At 45.0% G+C, this 16,037-nt stretch overlaps 1 protein-coding gene across 3 annotated transcripts in view; it reads left to right on the forward strand.

The window, feature by feature from the left end:
* sik3 (SIK family kinase 3) overlaps nt 1–13,496 on the forward strand; it is a 36,581-nt gene extending 23,085 nt beyond the window's left edge. For 2 of the 3 annotated variants that reach the window (XM_006801104.3, XM_006801105.3), the window contains exons 14-26: nt 52–125; nt 1,009–1,143; nt 2,534–2,675; nt 4,131–4,250; nt 4,678–4,736; nt 4,896–5,005; nt 6,400–6,566; nt 7,105–7,232; nt 7,989–8,749; nt 8,903–9,057; nt 9,537–9,666; nt 9,747–9,873; nt 10,034–13,496. In XM_006801104.3, the coding sequence (XP_006801167.2) occupies nt 52–125; nt 1,009–1,143; nt 2,534–2,675; nt 4,131–4,250; nt 4,678–4,736; nt 4,896–5,005; nt 6,400–6,566; nt 7,105–7,232; nt 7,989–8,749; nt 8,903–9,057; nt 9,537–9,666; nt 9,747–9,868 (2,103 nt within the window). In that variant the 3' untranslated portion in view covers nt 9,869–9,873; nt 10,034–13,496. The remainder of the gene's footprint in view (nt 1–51; nt 126–1,008; nt 1,144–2,533; nt 2,676–4,130; nt 4,251–4,677; nt 4,737–4,895; nt 5,006–6,399; nt 6,567–7,104; nt 7,233–7,988; nt 8,750–8,902; nt 9,058–9,536; nt 9,667–9,746; nt 9,874–10,033) is intronic. The other variant, XM_035912234.2, reaches the window with a different exon arrangement.
* The last annotated feature ends 2,541 nt before the right edge of the window (nt 13,497–16,037 follow it).

Consider the following 16,037-nt stretch of genomic DNA (forward strand, 5'->3'; position numbering starts at 1 on the left):
CCTCCTATGTGCTGAACAGGCGTTGACCAGTAAACTCTTTGCTTCTCTTAGCATCCTATCCCTGCAGTAGCTCCGGTGGATGAGGAGGGTTCAGACGGAGAGCCAGATCAAGAGGCAGTACAGAGGTAACCCACGGTGACGGTTTTTGGTGAAGGGGAATACCGTACAGAGGTGCTGTCTAAATGAGAATCTGTGGAAGTCTCATAACCTGTGATGACAAGTACTAAGATCTGGGTCGGCCAAGATATTGAAGTCTAAACCCACATGAATATAGTCATGTTTGACAATTTTATGTTTGACTTAGTTTTTAAAAATAATGTGGAAAAACGTTGACATTAGTCTGGGGTAATGACGGGCGCTGGATTCTTTTATGGAGCTGTTGAGTCTAGGTGAGCTCTTCCCAGCCGATCCTCTTCAGACAGCACCTTCTGTAGACCTCGCTGGTGTCCTGGGTTGCTGGGAGTGAGTGCCTCTGGCTGCTCTGCTTTTTCCCCCCCAACGGGAGGTGGCCACTCTGCTGCGGTGCTTATCCCATCTTTTCTCTCTCCATTGCGCAAGTGCCTTCTGCCACAGTCCTAAACTGAATCTGCCACCAGACACAGTGCCTCCTATCGCTCATACTCTTTGGCCAAGAGCTTTTCTTTCTCTCTCTCATTTCAGTAAGTGCCAAATTATCCTCTGGACCTTTTCACTCTTTCTCACACAGCTTTGCTAACTCTGAAGCTTGCAAAACCAATGAATACTAAATGGCAACCAGTCCAATCCTAAAATTGGAAAGCTGGGGCGTTGCGGGACACCCATAAGCTATAACATCCATCGACCGGTGTAATTTTGTTTACTGTTTTTTGATTGGCTAAGATGATATTAATCATGGCACCTATTGGCAGAAGTGGGAAGGGGTGGGCCTTCCCTCCCCATCTCCATTAGCCAATGAGGACAGAGAGCTGACCAGCGCTGCTTCCTGTCTCCCACCCTCACCCCCGTCCTCCCCCCCTCCCTGCGGCCCAGGTACCTGGCGAACCGCTCCAAGCGGCACACGACGCACACGCTCATGAGCACATCGCATGGCGAGCCCTCGGCAGAGTCACAGCGGCCCCAAGGCCCCCGTCAGCGGGTGGGCTGGGTCCCCGACACACACACCCGGTGAGGGGACACACCCACTCCGAGCTCTCTATGCACAGACACACACAAACACTGAGACCCATTAAATGAATGGAAAGTTAAGCCCAATTCTTTCTTACACACTGTCACACACACATTCTCACCACTTGCAAACACATCACAAACAACACAAAGGATGTGATCCATACCCACCAATGGAGAGTGATGGTAGAGATGGAGTTTCTGACACAGGGCCAAATGCTGTATCTTCACATCACCAGTAAACCAGGATTTAGTAGAACTCTTTCATTTTCACAAACCTGGGGGAAGACAGAGATTTTACCAGAGGTTTTTTTTTTGTTTTTTGGAGGTTTTTTGGAGGTATGAACAAGATCTCAGAGCTAAATCACTACATTTGTACATTTTCTCTGCAATAGCAGCCATATTTTACTGTTGTCATGCTGGCAGTTTTAACTGTTGTCCCTCATAGGTGTCATTATCCTCCCCCTCAGCTCAGCAAAACTGAGTGTACTTTTCTACCAAGGCAGCCTAACCTTGGGTTTAAAATGGGGCTATAGATGGGTACAAGTTTAATTTTAAAGAAAGCATGTTCTGTTCAGCTGTATTTTTGTCTTTCTTTTTTATGAATATGAATGATGACAGACACAGCTGCTTTATCCAATCCCATCAAATGATGTGTATTGTCTAAGCTCTGTACAGAAAAATAACTATATCAGTGTTCAGCTGAAGAGGGGACTTACTGTCATGCACCGATCAGCCACAACATTAAACCCCCACCTCCCAATAGGGTAGGGCTTCCTTCTGCAGGGAAAACAACAGGTCAGCATCTTGGATTATTCTTTGTGCTCCTTGAGGTTCCTTGAGTGTGTTGTCCTTCTTAGGGAGTACCATTGTAACACTGGGTATGTGTGTGGTCTGTTTAGGTGCTTTGGGTGTATGAGATTAAAACCCACTGCAAAAATAAAAACAAATCATCCTAGTAAGATGTTTAATTCCCTTCACCTGTCAGAGGTTTTAATGCTTTGGCTGATTGGTGTATATATATCATCAGTGTTGACCTTAGATAACCTGGCATGAAGATCATCTAATGTAACCAGCCTTACATGGCATGATTTACAGGAGAGGTGAAATTTCGAGGTTTCCTTTGACACATACGTTCGGGCTCCTTACGCTTTTTACACACTGGACTACGCCTCCATGACAACACCTGAATATGACCATGTTGTGCAGGTTTAAAGTGCTCACATGTCTGTTTCTGTGTCTTATCTCTGTCTGTATGGCTGAATGCGTGTGTCCAATGGTGTACCTATGGTATCTGTCGTGTTACGTCTCGTGTATATGTGTGTGTGCGTGCACGTGTGTATTTGTGTACACACTTGTCTGTGTCTGCTCCCCATGGCCCCCTTTTCAGATCCAGCTATAAGGACTGTAACACCCTTCATCTGCCCATGGAGCGCTTCTCTCCTGTCAGACGGTTCTCTGACGGGGCTGCCACCATTCAGGCCTTCAAGGCTCACCTAGAGAACAGCAGCCTCATTAAGCAACTCAAGCAGGTACATCACCTTACTTATACATTTTTAGAGCCATTAACTTGTTTACATCCTTATATTTGTGCAGGAGTTAAAAATATATGCCTTACTTTTACTTTTTAACCAGTTAGAAAAGAATCACATTCAAAGATTGAGGATTTTCAGTGAAACCGTATCACTGTTCTTGCTTGGCTAAACAAATCACTGTTTTCCCTTAGGGTTGATATTATATATATCTATATATTGTATGCAAAACATGGTTCCCAGATCAACAGTGCAGAACAGGAAATAGTTTGCAGTCGCTCTGATGCAAGTTTGAATCGCAGGCGAGTACAAACAGATCCCTGACACTGTAAATATGTGCTTTGTTAGCAGTGGAGGACTCTGATGCGATGCATTCAGTCAGACAGTCTTGGCACAGTCAGCCATGGGATCTGAACACTGTTGTGACTCCTTGTTGGGAGGACTGTTACTGCACTTATGCTAACTTAATTTCAGTAATCATCAAACCTGAAGTCTGACATTTGCTTTACATCACCTGTCTGTTCTTGCTTCATGTTTTCGGTGGCCCCTCCCCACACACACAGAGAGTAGCACAACAATAGACTATCACAATCAAGCAAGACTCATTTAAAACACACACACATATTTTTTTTTAACTTCATCTGCCTTTTTGCTTTTATGTGCATCACATGGCCAAATCTGTTTGACATGTTTGCACAGGCTGCAGTGATAATGTGCAACAGCTTCATTTTATTGTTTGGTCTTCACACCACTAAGTGTGCAGGGGATTCCTGTTAGCCAACTAAAGGCTTTTCTTAAAAGAAAAACAATGTTGGATCCACTGCATCAGCTTTTCTTAAAATGAGACCAAACTGAATCTCTGACTTGACAAAACCACAACTTTTCTTGAGATGTCGCATCATTTTCATCAATCCCACAATGAGATTACCTCACCCACTAGGAGGCGTAGGTGGGGAAAGAGATAATGATCAGAATCGGTGGGCGCTTCATGTTGAGCATTCAGGATTAATATTGCTTAGAATAGAGGCACATACATGACCTATGCCTGGGAAAGCACCCGTAAAACTAGATTACAGTAAATTACGTCTCTCTTCGTTGGTCATACAAGCTGAAACTGAAAAAGCTGGTGTTATCAGGAGGTTGTACTTAAGAAGCACTTGGAAAATGTGGTGTTTTTGCAACACAATTAATCTTATTAGCTAAATGTGATCGGTATCATTAAACACAGGGTGATCTTAATTATATGAGCACACCTGTGGCAAACAAATCTGAGGTGAAACGGTGTTGAATGGTTTGGATTTTTGGATTTTTGTTCTAATTACTGGCAAGACGGTAATGAAAGCAGCTGTGGTAGTTGTTCAAACCTGAGAGCGTGTAGAGTGTGGATACTTGTAATTTTGTGCCTTGTTAGCATGTGTATTAAACACCCTGGGTGCGCGTCTGTGTTTTCAATAGGAGTGTGAGCAGCTCCAGAAAATGTATGCTGTCCAGCAGGATGAGAAACTCCTGGAGCACACCCAGCAGCAGCATATCCTGTACCAGCAAGAGCAACAAATCCTCCACCAGCAAATCCAGGTATGTGAAGCTAATGATACGAAGCACTGTGTCTTCACATCAACTTGGGCCACGTTATGAAACTCTTAAGTGGACCTGTTGTGCTCATGTTTAATATGAGCATCCACCACTGTATTATTATTGTATTCTACAAATTTACTCATAAAAGGGAGAATTATGTTTTCATTATTGCTGCAATGAGACCTGGGTGTACTGCACTCAATTACTGCTGCTCCTGGAAACAAAAGTTGCTTATCTTGTTGAAGGAGAAACACATGAGAGATGAACCTTAATTGATTTGGACCACCTTGGCTGCAGTGCATCATAGCTTCATTTTACTTAATGTGTTTTTTTGGAGGCATGAGAAGTGTACATGCGTGTTATGCTTTGTCATGTTATGTAGTCTGCCCTGTGATCCCATAATCTGGTTATTTGTCTTTACTTGCAGGGTCTGTCTTTAGGCCATGGAGAAAGCCAGCCCAGTCACCTAACCCACCAGCTTCAGAGGTACACACACACACACACACACACACACACACATTACTCATCAGCTATTGAACGGTGAACAATGAACCTGATACCGTGGTGCAGCGCTATCGACTGAAGTGTTACATCACTGTCGTATCTCTCTCTTCTCCTCTCCTACTCTGTCCTGTCCTCCCTCAGGTTGCGTATCCAGCCCTCTAGCCCTCCGCCAACACAGCCCAGCAACCACCTCTTCAGACAGCCCAATCAGAGTTCTCCGCCTGGCTCTGCAGGACTAATGCAAGGGCACGGTTAGTAATACCACCGCCGGAGTGCTTAAATGCTTTAGTAGGTGATGTGACTATACAGAAATGCAGTGATTAAACTGTAAATATAAAACTAACTGGCTTATTCACAGCTCGCTATATATTTATTAGAACGTCTATTTTAGCATAGAAAGAAAAACCTAATGATCAGCATATTGCATTTCTGATTCAACACATGGTAGTTTGCATCCCAATGTGCGTAGACTTCAACAAGTAATGATTCTGACTCACTAAAAGATCCAGATCGTCCACATGCATTGGCATCATTTGTTTTATCCAGATAAAACAATCAATCTGATTCGGAATCTTTAAGTCACTTTGCACTCAAAGCTACGTGGCTAGACACAGTGAAATATTGTTCATGTAGTCTCTGTGCATGGTAATGAGTGTGATGTTGATCTTAACATATTATAGTGCAGGGGTGGGCAACTCCAGCCCTCTAGGGCTGGTGTCCTTCAGGTTTTAGATGTGCCCTTGATCCAACACAGCTGATTCAAATGACCTCCTCAAGAGGAGGAGAAGTTCTCCAGAGTGTTGGTAACGAACTAATCATGTGACTCAGGTGTGTTGACCCAGGGTGATATATAAAACCTGCAGGACACCAACCCTCGAAGCCTGGAGTTGCCCACCCCTGTTATAGTGCGTTAATTTAAACTTGTAATTGCAATCAAAGTATGAATATCTGCACAATACAAACTGATTTCCAAATCTCAGTTCCATGCATTTAACTTGTGACGCGACCTGGACGAACAGTGTACAATTTGAATATGATGTCCGATTGTAAACACTCGTTCGTCAGTATTAATGTAGCAGTAAGAGAAAGTTTCCTAATTACATTAAATCTATGCCTGCCTTCAGTGGACACAAGAAGACTTTAGATGCTACAGAGGTCAAATGTTAAGCCTTTTATAGTCACAATTCATACTTTATAAGTTAATTAAAATATGGTTTGGGTTTTGCTGGTAGTGCAGCTAAAGAGCAGATATTTAATTTAAAAACAAAGCTCTTTATTCGTTTCTGGCTTTTGTTCTCTGTACAAAAGCACTGCCATGTTCGTTTGTGTGTTCTGAATAATGCAGTAGAAAGCATATAGCTTATGCTGACTCAATGAAAATGTTTCCTCAGGGACAGCAGGTGAGTAAACACCTCAGTCGTCAAGAACAAAATAACATGTGATTAGCGTGATAGGTTAACAGCTGTTTTTATTTTCTCGTTGTGTCATTTGCAGTTTCCAGCTGAAAAGTCTTAAGAGAATTTATTTATTCTATTTAGTTGTATTTTTTATTTTTGGAAATTTCTGCTCAGCTTAAATTTATTAAATTTTTGATGATTTTGCTCTCATCATTTTTTCCCCTTCTCTCTCTCTCGTTCTCTTTCAGGTCAATCATCAGTGCAGTACCAACATGGCGCTCCAGCCATGTACCAGGGGCAGAGTGGCAGCCCGCCTCCCACGGGCCTTCCTCGAGTGTCTCTGCCAACCAATCCACAAGCAGCATCTGCCCGCCCCACTGTCCCATTGGCACAGGGTGTACCTCAACAACAGCAGGTGACTGCAAAGAGCCAATCAAATGTGGGGGTTTTTGTCTTCTGAGGAATTCCTTCTAATTCAGAGGTGTCAAACATGAGGCCCAGGGGCCATAACTGGCCCGACAAAGACTTCAGTCCGGCCCACTGGATGGCATTGTAAAATGTAAAGGAGTGCACCGCCAGTGCCATTCATACTATACCAAAGTAGCTGGGTAACAGTTAAACTGTTAAATGACAGAAACACTGTTTTATAACTGCAGGAATGTCTGAGCAGTGAGCTACCAGAACATTTTCAGTAATCTGACACGTTTATTATACAGAAAAACTGAGACGTGCTGTTAAAATTTCAATTCTGCTTCAATTGGTTTGACCCACTTAAGGTCAAAGTGGGTTGAACATGGCCCACGATGTAAAATGAGTTTGAAATCCCTCCTATAACTGAATCAAACATAATATCCGACTTTTTTTTAAAATTTTGCTGTCACGAGCTAGAATGTATTTAATTAGTCGTGAAGCGATGCTGCAGTCACTAACGAACACCATCCTTTGTTGTGCAGGTGACCATTCAGGTGCAGGAGGTGGAGCTGGGAGGTGGGGCACAGAGGCAGAGCAACTTTCTGTCCACGCCAGGCGGACACAGAGTCCTCGGGAAGCAGCTCAGCGCAGACAACGCCGAGTCGCACAGGTGACGCTCGCATCATGTCACCACAACCCCCCCCTCTCCCCTGATGGTCGCCAGCAATGGACTATTTCTGTGTCCTCCTCTTTGCCTTTTAGTTAGATTGCATGAACTCACCACTCTCCCTCTCTCACATTCATTGCATTGTTTTTTTTGTTTTGTTTTTTCTCACTGTATACTTCTCATTTTTTTGTTTTTGTTTGTGTTTTCATTGCTTCCATATTAAATGATTTTTTTTACAACTGTATTTTGAAAACTCGTTGCTCTGGACTTTGTTCGTAAAAGAGCAGACGTAAGAATTATAACTTTGTTTGAAATGTGTTTAAAATGACTGTAAATCCCTCATCGTCTGTGCTGAGTGGACAGCAACAACAAACTCTCCAGCTCAGTGTATCTGGGTGAGTTTCTGCATGTAAACAGAGCATCAACTCGAGTAGGAGGTCAGTCAAACCTGTGACCACCACCCTTGACTTCATTATCCCATAACTGCCCCTTGTAGCCAGGACTACCTTCACTGAGTGAGCATGTTACAATCTTGAAGTTGCAATCTTTATTAAAAAACGTCCTTTGGAAATATGTTACACCTCTCAGTGAATACTTGAACCTGGAGCAGCGTGTGATGTGTGTTCTAGGCTGTCTCTGTGGATCTTTAGCAGATTGGTGGACGTTAGGTGATGTGTTTGCTGTGTATACAGAGGATTGGGAGTACATTGTTGTTAGACAGCAGGTAGGTAATTACTGTGTGTGTTCCCTCCTGTTTAGCCGCAGCCTTGGCCGCTTCACATCGGGCTACGACCAGGCCCAGTTCAATCCCCACCTCTACTCTGGCGACGCTGCCTCCCGAGGCGCCTCAGGCGTGGTGGGGTCCTACAGCCCCTACCTGCAGGGAGCCTCCCTTAAAGTTCCCGGCCTGGAGGGTTACCAGACCGGGGCGGTGGGGACCAACAACTACGGAGCCCCTTCCACACTACAGCAGGCTCTCCTCTCCCCAACTCCTTTGGACTACCGCCCCCCTCAGCAGCACGTCACTCCCACCCTGCAGGGCCTCCTGTCTCCCCGCCACTCTTTAACAGGCCACGCTGATCCCAGACTGCCCCCACAGGACCTGGCTGCCCTGCTGAAAAGGCAGAGCCCCCGGCCATGTCCGGCACCCCCGACACCACCCAGCGGTGCGCCACAAGAGTATGGAGATATGCTTCTTCTCCGCCAGCTAGGCCCAGGAGAAAGCTTGGAACCACAGGCAGCTCAGGGTGCCTCTGGAGGGCAACACTACCACCACCTCCTTCAGATCAGACCCCCGGAGGTCCAGCAACAGCAGCAGGCACCGTGCCCCAGCTTACCTCACTCAGAGAGCATGGAGGAGGACGAGGTACCGGCTAGCTACCATCACCCACACGAAGGCCTTCTTGCCAAGACAGGAGAAGGACATGAGCTCCTGGGGCCTCCCCGAGGAGGCACCCCACCCTACACCTCCCCTACACACAGGCATGGTGGCTACATAAGAACTGGCACAGGTAACAGAGGTGAGACCTTACCCCAATTTCAATGCTTTCTCCAAAGATCTGGAATCCAGTGTCTGTCTTAACTGGAATATTTTTTTCCCGCCTTTAAATTTATGTTCTTTTCCTGTATGTTAAAGCCACGAAGTAAACCTGTACAAAATATTTCCTTTTCAGAGTCTGAGCATGTGGAGTGCAGGCCTCAAGGACAGGCCATGGAAGTGCCTGATCATAATGGTGTGGGCTACTCGCGAGGCCCCCAGGGGGAGGTTTACAGATCCAGAGGACAGCTGCAGCGCCACCACACCATCCAGACTTGTGATGATGCTTATGTGAGTCAAATACTGCTGCTATGCTTACACACTACATTGATCATTAAGTGTGGGTTCTAGTAGGTTTTTGTGGGGGGGGGTTTGTTGTTGTTGGGGTTTTTTTTTACATTTACATCAGCTTCCAACTAGATAAAATAAAAACAATTCAGTGTTAAATTCCATCCTGTTGCTTTGGTGGGTTTGGTGGGCTGGCAGAAACAATCACATTTGTATGTCATTTTAATATTGGCTCGCTGTCCTTTTGGAGGATATGGGATCTTAGCTCACCTTCTCTGCCAGTGCAGTGCTGGAGAACACCCACTTAGCAGAACGAAGAAAGCGTATGTTTGTTTGTATGACTAAATGAACCAAGAGGGCATCAACACACTGCAAGGATGCTCACAACATCCAAATTCTGACTCACTGTTTCCGCTAGAAGCCGTTTATTAAACACGATTCATTTTTCCTGCCTCTAAACTGTCGTTCGCTTCCTGTTCCAGGATCAGGCAGACCCCATGTCTGGGATGAGCTTGCTGGCTGGGAAGGCGCTAAGCTCCGCTCGCATGTCGGACATTCTCAGCCAGACTTCGCTGACAGGAAGCCAGCAGCTACACCAGCGGGAAGAATCGGGTCAGTATGAGACCTGTAGTTACCCCAAAAACAGTATTCTGTGTTTCCTCATCAGTTAAAGATGTGTGTTTCCCATGCAGTGTGCGACGTTGAAGGGGAGCTCCATGCGGCAGCCTGCTATCCCTCCTCCTGCACCAGTGACATGCTCCTTAGCTACAAGCCCCCTGACCTGCAGTACAGCATGGAGCAGGCTGGGGTCTAGCACAGGTACACACAGGGAATGTGAAGTCAACCTTAAAGTGTGTGTGAAGCCTCAAACATCACTTCTTTAATCTTAAATGCTTGATAACAACTGATGTAGATTTTGGTATATCAGCAGCAAAATGATTGAGAACATTGTTTCTTTTTACCCTCTGTCTTCCTGCAGGAAGCGGCGTATCCTGTGTCCATCGGTCCATATCAGCCATCCTGAGTTGTGTTGACTTGAGTTGTGCAGCATCACGCCAAACCATCGTCGTCTGCCCAAGCAGGGGCGCTTCTGTGTCCATCTGTCTGTCTCCATCTGTCCCCTGGGAGGGCAGTTTGCGCGAGAGAGGGTGTGGGTGTATGTGGTGGGTGGGTGTAGACATCAGAGGGGTGAGGGTCTCAGGTGGAGCCTCGGGGTTCAAAGGTCAAAGTGCCAGCATTTTCTGCACAGACATCCAGCATTCATTCCCGCAGGTCGTCTCCTCTTCGCAGCTCCCGCCGTGGGTAGACTGGAGCTCCGCTCTTCCCTTTTTCATCTCGACCCCACCCGCCTTTCCCCTCTTCCCCCCCATCTACAAATCTGGCCTGCCCAGCTCACCCCACACCCACCTTGTAGCCGCCTGACCCAAACCTCCCCTTTTCTCTGTCGGCATACTTCATTATGTGCCTCACTGGCCGATGCATCGATACAGTAATACTTGCAAGAACGTCGAGTTCAGCGACACAAAGAAACGTCCACACTGCTGCCACAAACCCAAAGTATTCACATTAGGTGCGACTGCGTGTGTGTGTTTGTGTGTGTGAATGAATGAGAGGGGTGAGCCGAGGGTGTCTATGAATTTCAGTCTGCTCCTCCCCTCTCTCCCCTCTCCTCCTGCTGTCCTGCAGCAGATCATTCCAGAGCGGGCTGAAACCTCAGCGGTGGCCGCCCCCTCACCCAGCCAGGCGGCGGGCGTTTTGGGTCAGGCTCCCAACTGGGCAACAAAAGCGCTCTATCCAAAGATGGAGCTCAGTGACATCGCACAGGACAAACCAGCTCTAATTGTTTTGGTCTTTGTTATTTTTCTGGCATTCATTTCTTCTATTGTTTTACTTTTGTTTGTTTTTTAAATTTTATTTTATTTTAAAATTCATTTTTACAGCTAATGTCCACGTTGGCATTATGTTCAATATTGTTACTCTTATTGTTATTACTGTTTTTCTGTAAAAGAAGTTTTACTATGATGATTGTTATCATTATTATTATTATTATTATTATTATTATTATTATTAAAGGAAACGGTTCTGTGTTACAAGGAATACAAACTTTGTTCTATGACTTAAGTAATTCAGCACTTTCGGTTCCAGCTTTCCTCCGTCAGCTTCCACCCTTCATCGCAGTTCCTCGCTCTCTGCCATACTGTCAGCTTGGTTTTCAATCCGCCCTCCCCATCCCCTCTAACCTCTAAACTTTCCCCACTTTGTGTTCTCCCCCCTCCTCCCCCCACGTCAGTGACAGTGTATTGCATTGTGGGTAGTTTTACCAGACATTTTGCTCCTTTCCTTGTACAGTGATGCCATGTATAGAACGCTATTGCAAATTTCTGTATCTAAACTTTAGTTTCTGTTCTGTTTTTGTTTTTAGATGATGTTGGGGAGGCTTTATTTTTCTTCTTTTTTTAAAAAAGTATATTGGTATTGTTTATCATTTGTATTTGTATTTTTTTTTTTTTTTTTTTTTGATGTCTTGAGAAAAAATGTTTTCTTCTTGTTTTATGAATCTTGAGATTTCTAGCCAAAAGAGGACAGAGAGAAGAGAGACGGTGCTCTTCCTGTGTCGTTAAAAAAAGCGATTGTTCTTATTTGTTTTAATGTTATTATGATATCGAGACACTTGAATAAGAGGAGAGTAATTATTTTGTGTTGCTTTTTAAAGTATCATTTCAATCGATGTTGTTGTGACTGTCATTCTCGTTGATGTTGGGGGGCCTGTTTTCTGTAAACGGGGTAGTTGTGGCAGGCTTAACAGGGTCAGGCTTTCGGGCTTTTGTCTGGGTTGGTTCGGGTGCTACTTGACTTGATGCTCTTAAAGGAAAAACAAAACAAACTACAAAAAAGACAAAAAAATGAGGGAATATCTTGTAAAATAGCTGACATATCATCCAAAAAAGAAACATCACAAGTGTGGTCACGGACAAACCCACTTCTATTTCTCCCTCTTGCTGCCCTACCTACCAGTCTGCTGTGATCCTCCCCGCCATCTTTTACTATGTCGGCTTCTGATCAGACGGCGCCTTACAGACTTGGCCCCCTCCTCCCAGGCTAACAATGTTACCACCAAGGAGGACACTGCAGCTGCGGCTCATCCCCCACACGTTCCCCTCTTTTGGATTCATTTGTGATTTTGTTTCACTCTAACCCCGGGTGGAGGTGATGGCTGCATGAACAGTTTGGATACACCTGGACATCCCTCCGAACTGTAAAAGGGAAAATGTATAAGGAGGTAACCATAGGAATAAATTATTTGGATTCTCCAAAAAAAAAGGAAAGGTGTGGTCAGAGCTGAGCTGGGAAGGGTACACCCACCTTTACGCTAGTCTCCCAAGGTGTGTGCCCTGCAGCACACTGGGGACCACAGCAGAGGACTGCACCTCCCTTTTCTTCCTCTTTGTTTTTCAGATTTGGTTTGTTGTTCTGTATCTATCCTCTCATAAATCAGTACTCAATATTGGGCCAGCAAGTGGACTGCGGCGCAAAACAATCGAGCTCCACTTGTGTGCTTGTACAAGGGAGACGCCGCAGGACCTGGCTGCGCTGGTCGCCATATTGTACGCTATATACGCCCGAGAACTGTAGGTGGTGTCATGCGGCGCTTGTGCTTTCCATTTGCAGCATGTCACTTCCTGTTTACTGACATTCGCTTTTATTCAGGCCCGCGGTTCCTTCTTAGCAGTTGTATCTCTAAAACAAAGTGTACGCACAGATGTGAACAGGGAAGCTGATGTGCATGCTCTTCCGTCCAAAGCGTGTTTTAATTGGACAGAAGACAACCTTCCAATCTAACTCGAGAGTTTCCTCCAGATCTCAGTCGTTCCTCTTTCAGATCTGACCTCCTGTTATTTTTGTTTTTTTTCTCATTGTTTACACCAAGCCAAAATCAAGAACTGAAGGGGAAAGGATTGAGTATGGAAAAGGGAAATAATGGGGATGGAAGATGCATCTCTCGTCCCATTGGCTGGACAAGAGACGCAACTCCAGAAGCTCCTCTTGTTGTTTGCGTTGTGTCCAGTTCCAGAGCTGTATGTAAAGGTCGAGGGGGAGCACACTGGAATGGAAAGCACAACACTGAGCTGAATCGCACACATCTGCCTGATCAGAATGATCCTTCCTCTTTTTTGTTTTATTTTAATGTATTAACTCTTCCACCCCTGACTTCCATCTTCTCTCTCCATCCCAGCAAGCCAGCTCTCTGCTCCACTCCTGTTTCTTAGGTTCATTTTGTTTTCTATTGGTTCTTTTTTTTGTCTACCTTTTTGTTGTTTTTATTTTTCTTTTTTGTTGAGTACAAAAATACTAAAGTGCAACAACAATGATTAAAAAGAATATCAACCAAACTGAGATGAATAAATAAATATATATAAATAAAGAAATAATTTAAAAAGGTTGACCAGTGTGTCTTTGTTGTACCTGCTCGCACGAAACTTATAAAGAGAAATCAAGTGAAATTTCTTGTGCCCGGATTACAACATCGTGACTGTAGGGTCAAGAGTGATTTGGCCAAACGTTGACATGACCAGACATGGTTTGAAGACACTCTAGTGCAGGCTGCACACTCAGTTTCTTCCTACTAATATTTTTCATGCACTACATAGTTCTTGTTCCTCAAGGACATCCCTGTTACTCCTCACAGCTTGATGCCGCCATTGTGCTTCACTGTAGAGAGGGTATTAGCAGAGCAGTGCAGTTTGGCTCCAGCACAAAGTAGACTGTCTATTTTTATCCAAGATAGGCCTACTCCGCCATAAGCAGCTGATTAAGTGTAACTGAGACAGCCGTCTTTACCACTGTGTCTTTGGGCTGCTGAGGGCTGAAGCTGTGTCAAAGGGACGACTGGGTTCTTGGTCTCCTCCCTTACCAAGGCTTTACTTGCAAAAGCTACTCAACCCTATTAAGAGATCTGCTAGTTCCAAATTTCTGTCAGGGATTTCAGTGAGACCGTGGAACAAGACTTTTGATTGACCTCAATTGAAACTGGCATTCCACACACTGGTATTCCACACACACTATTTAGAGTGGTGGTGGGATGCTGCTGACCTCAACTGAGGATTTAGTCAGGTGGTGGAAAGAACACTTTGAGGACGTCCTCAATCCTATAGTCACGCCTTCTATCATTAAAGTAGAGTCTGGGGAGGAAGGGGATGACTCACCCATCACTGATGTGGTTACTGCACGGTGGCAGGGCCCCTGGGTTGGTCTTGGAACACCAGACCAGTTGTTTATCCTCTCAAGAATATTTGAGGGTGTTCGCCCAGCAGGTCTACATGTGTTTCTGTGGACCTGGACAAGTTATTTGACTGGGTCCCTCAGGGTATAATGTGGGGGGTGGGGGGTGCTTTGACAGACGGATGGGGCGGCGTCCGCAATAATGTGGATGCTGAACTGATATGTTGAAACGAGAGCAGAGCATAAAAACGAAACTGTCAAAATACCAGTCAGTCTACGTTCCTATCATCACCTATGGTCATGAGCTCTGGGTAGTGACGGAAAGAATGAATTTGCAGATACAAGCAGCAGAAATTAATTTCCTTCGAAGAGTGGCCGGGGTTTCCCTTAGAGTCATTCAAGAGGGACTCAGAATAGAGTTGATGCTCTTCCACATCGAACGCCACTAATATATCTCATGGATGCCTCCTAGGTGAGGCATTCTGGGCATATCTTACTGAGAGGAGGCCCCAGACCCAGGACTGGAAAGATTATATCTCTCAACTGGCTTGTGACTTGTTATTCCAGCTGGATGAGATGGCTGGAGTGAGGAAAGTGTGGGCTTCTCTGCTCAGACTTCTACCCCCATGATCCAAACCTAGATAAGCGTCAGAGAATGGATGGTTGGATGGAATCTTGCAGAAGTCCATGGAGAGCTTGCATGGGACTGACTTGTAAGTCCTCAGCATTTATTTTTAAACAGCTGTCTTTATGGACTACATCAAATGCCAGTTTACCAAACGAGAATGCCAATCAAATTGTCAGCTCAAGAACTAATTACCTGAATAATAACTAAAGCAAACAGGATTAGATATTTGAGTGATGACACTATAAGATCTTCAAGTTATTCCAATACTGAAATATGTGCAATAAGACATCCTGCCTTCAGTTTGACAACGGCTCATTTGAAGTCTTGGAAATTGCTAATGATGTCATATCACTGCAGCCTGGAAATAAACAGAAACCTACAGGTTTCAAGAGAGAAGCAAATACATAAGACAAAGCGCAAAAATCGTCACTTTGACAGGTAATGCAGATCAGACTTGTTGTAGGTCTGTCTGTTTGATTATGCTTGTGAAGTAACCGAGCACATTCCTTTTATTAATGGTGTCCAGGTGAATGGTGCGTTTGACTAAGCAGTCTTTTCAGCTGGGTGAGTGTAGAAGTGTGTTGACACGGTTTACACAGCTGTCTGTACACACTGAAATGTTCCGTTTATAATAATAATGGATTGCATTTATATAGCGCTTTTCAGGACCCCTCAAAGCGCTTTACAGTACCACTATTCATTCACTCTCACATTCATACACTGGTGGAGGCAAGCTACAGTTGTAGCTGTTGTAGCCACAGCTGCCCTGGGGCAGACTGACAGAAGCGAGGCTGCCATATTGCGCCATCGGCCCCTCTGGCCATCACCAGTAGGCGGTAGGTGAAGTGTCTTGCCCAAGGACACAACGACCGAGGCTGTCCGAGCCGGGCCTTGAACCAGCAACCTTCCGATTACAAGACGAACTGCCAACTCTTGAGCCATGATAGTCCTAAACTCTAAATGTTTCCTAACCCTCTACTATGCAATCACATAGATGACTGAACTGGAGAAAAGAACACGCAGAGAGGCGTTTCCACTGAACGAATAACAGCTGCACAATTAAATCAGTGACTTCTTTACTGAGAATTAGGCTACTGTACCCTTAAGATGAATAAGTTCTCATTATAAGTCACAG

Source organism: Neolamprologus brichardi, chromosome 14, assembly GCF_056152115.1.
Source record: "Neolamprologus brichardi isolate AB-2024 chromosome 14, ASM5615211v1, whole genome shotgun sequence".
NCBI classification, from domain to species: Eukaryota; Metazoa; Chordata; class Actinopteri; order Cichliformes; family Cichlidae; genus Neolamprologus; species Neolamprologus brichardi.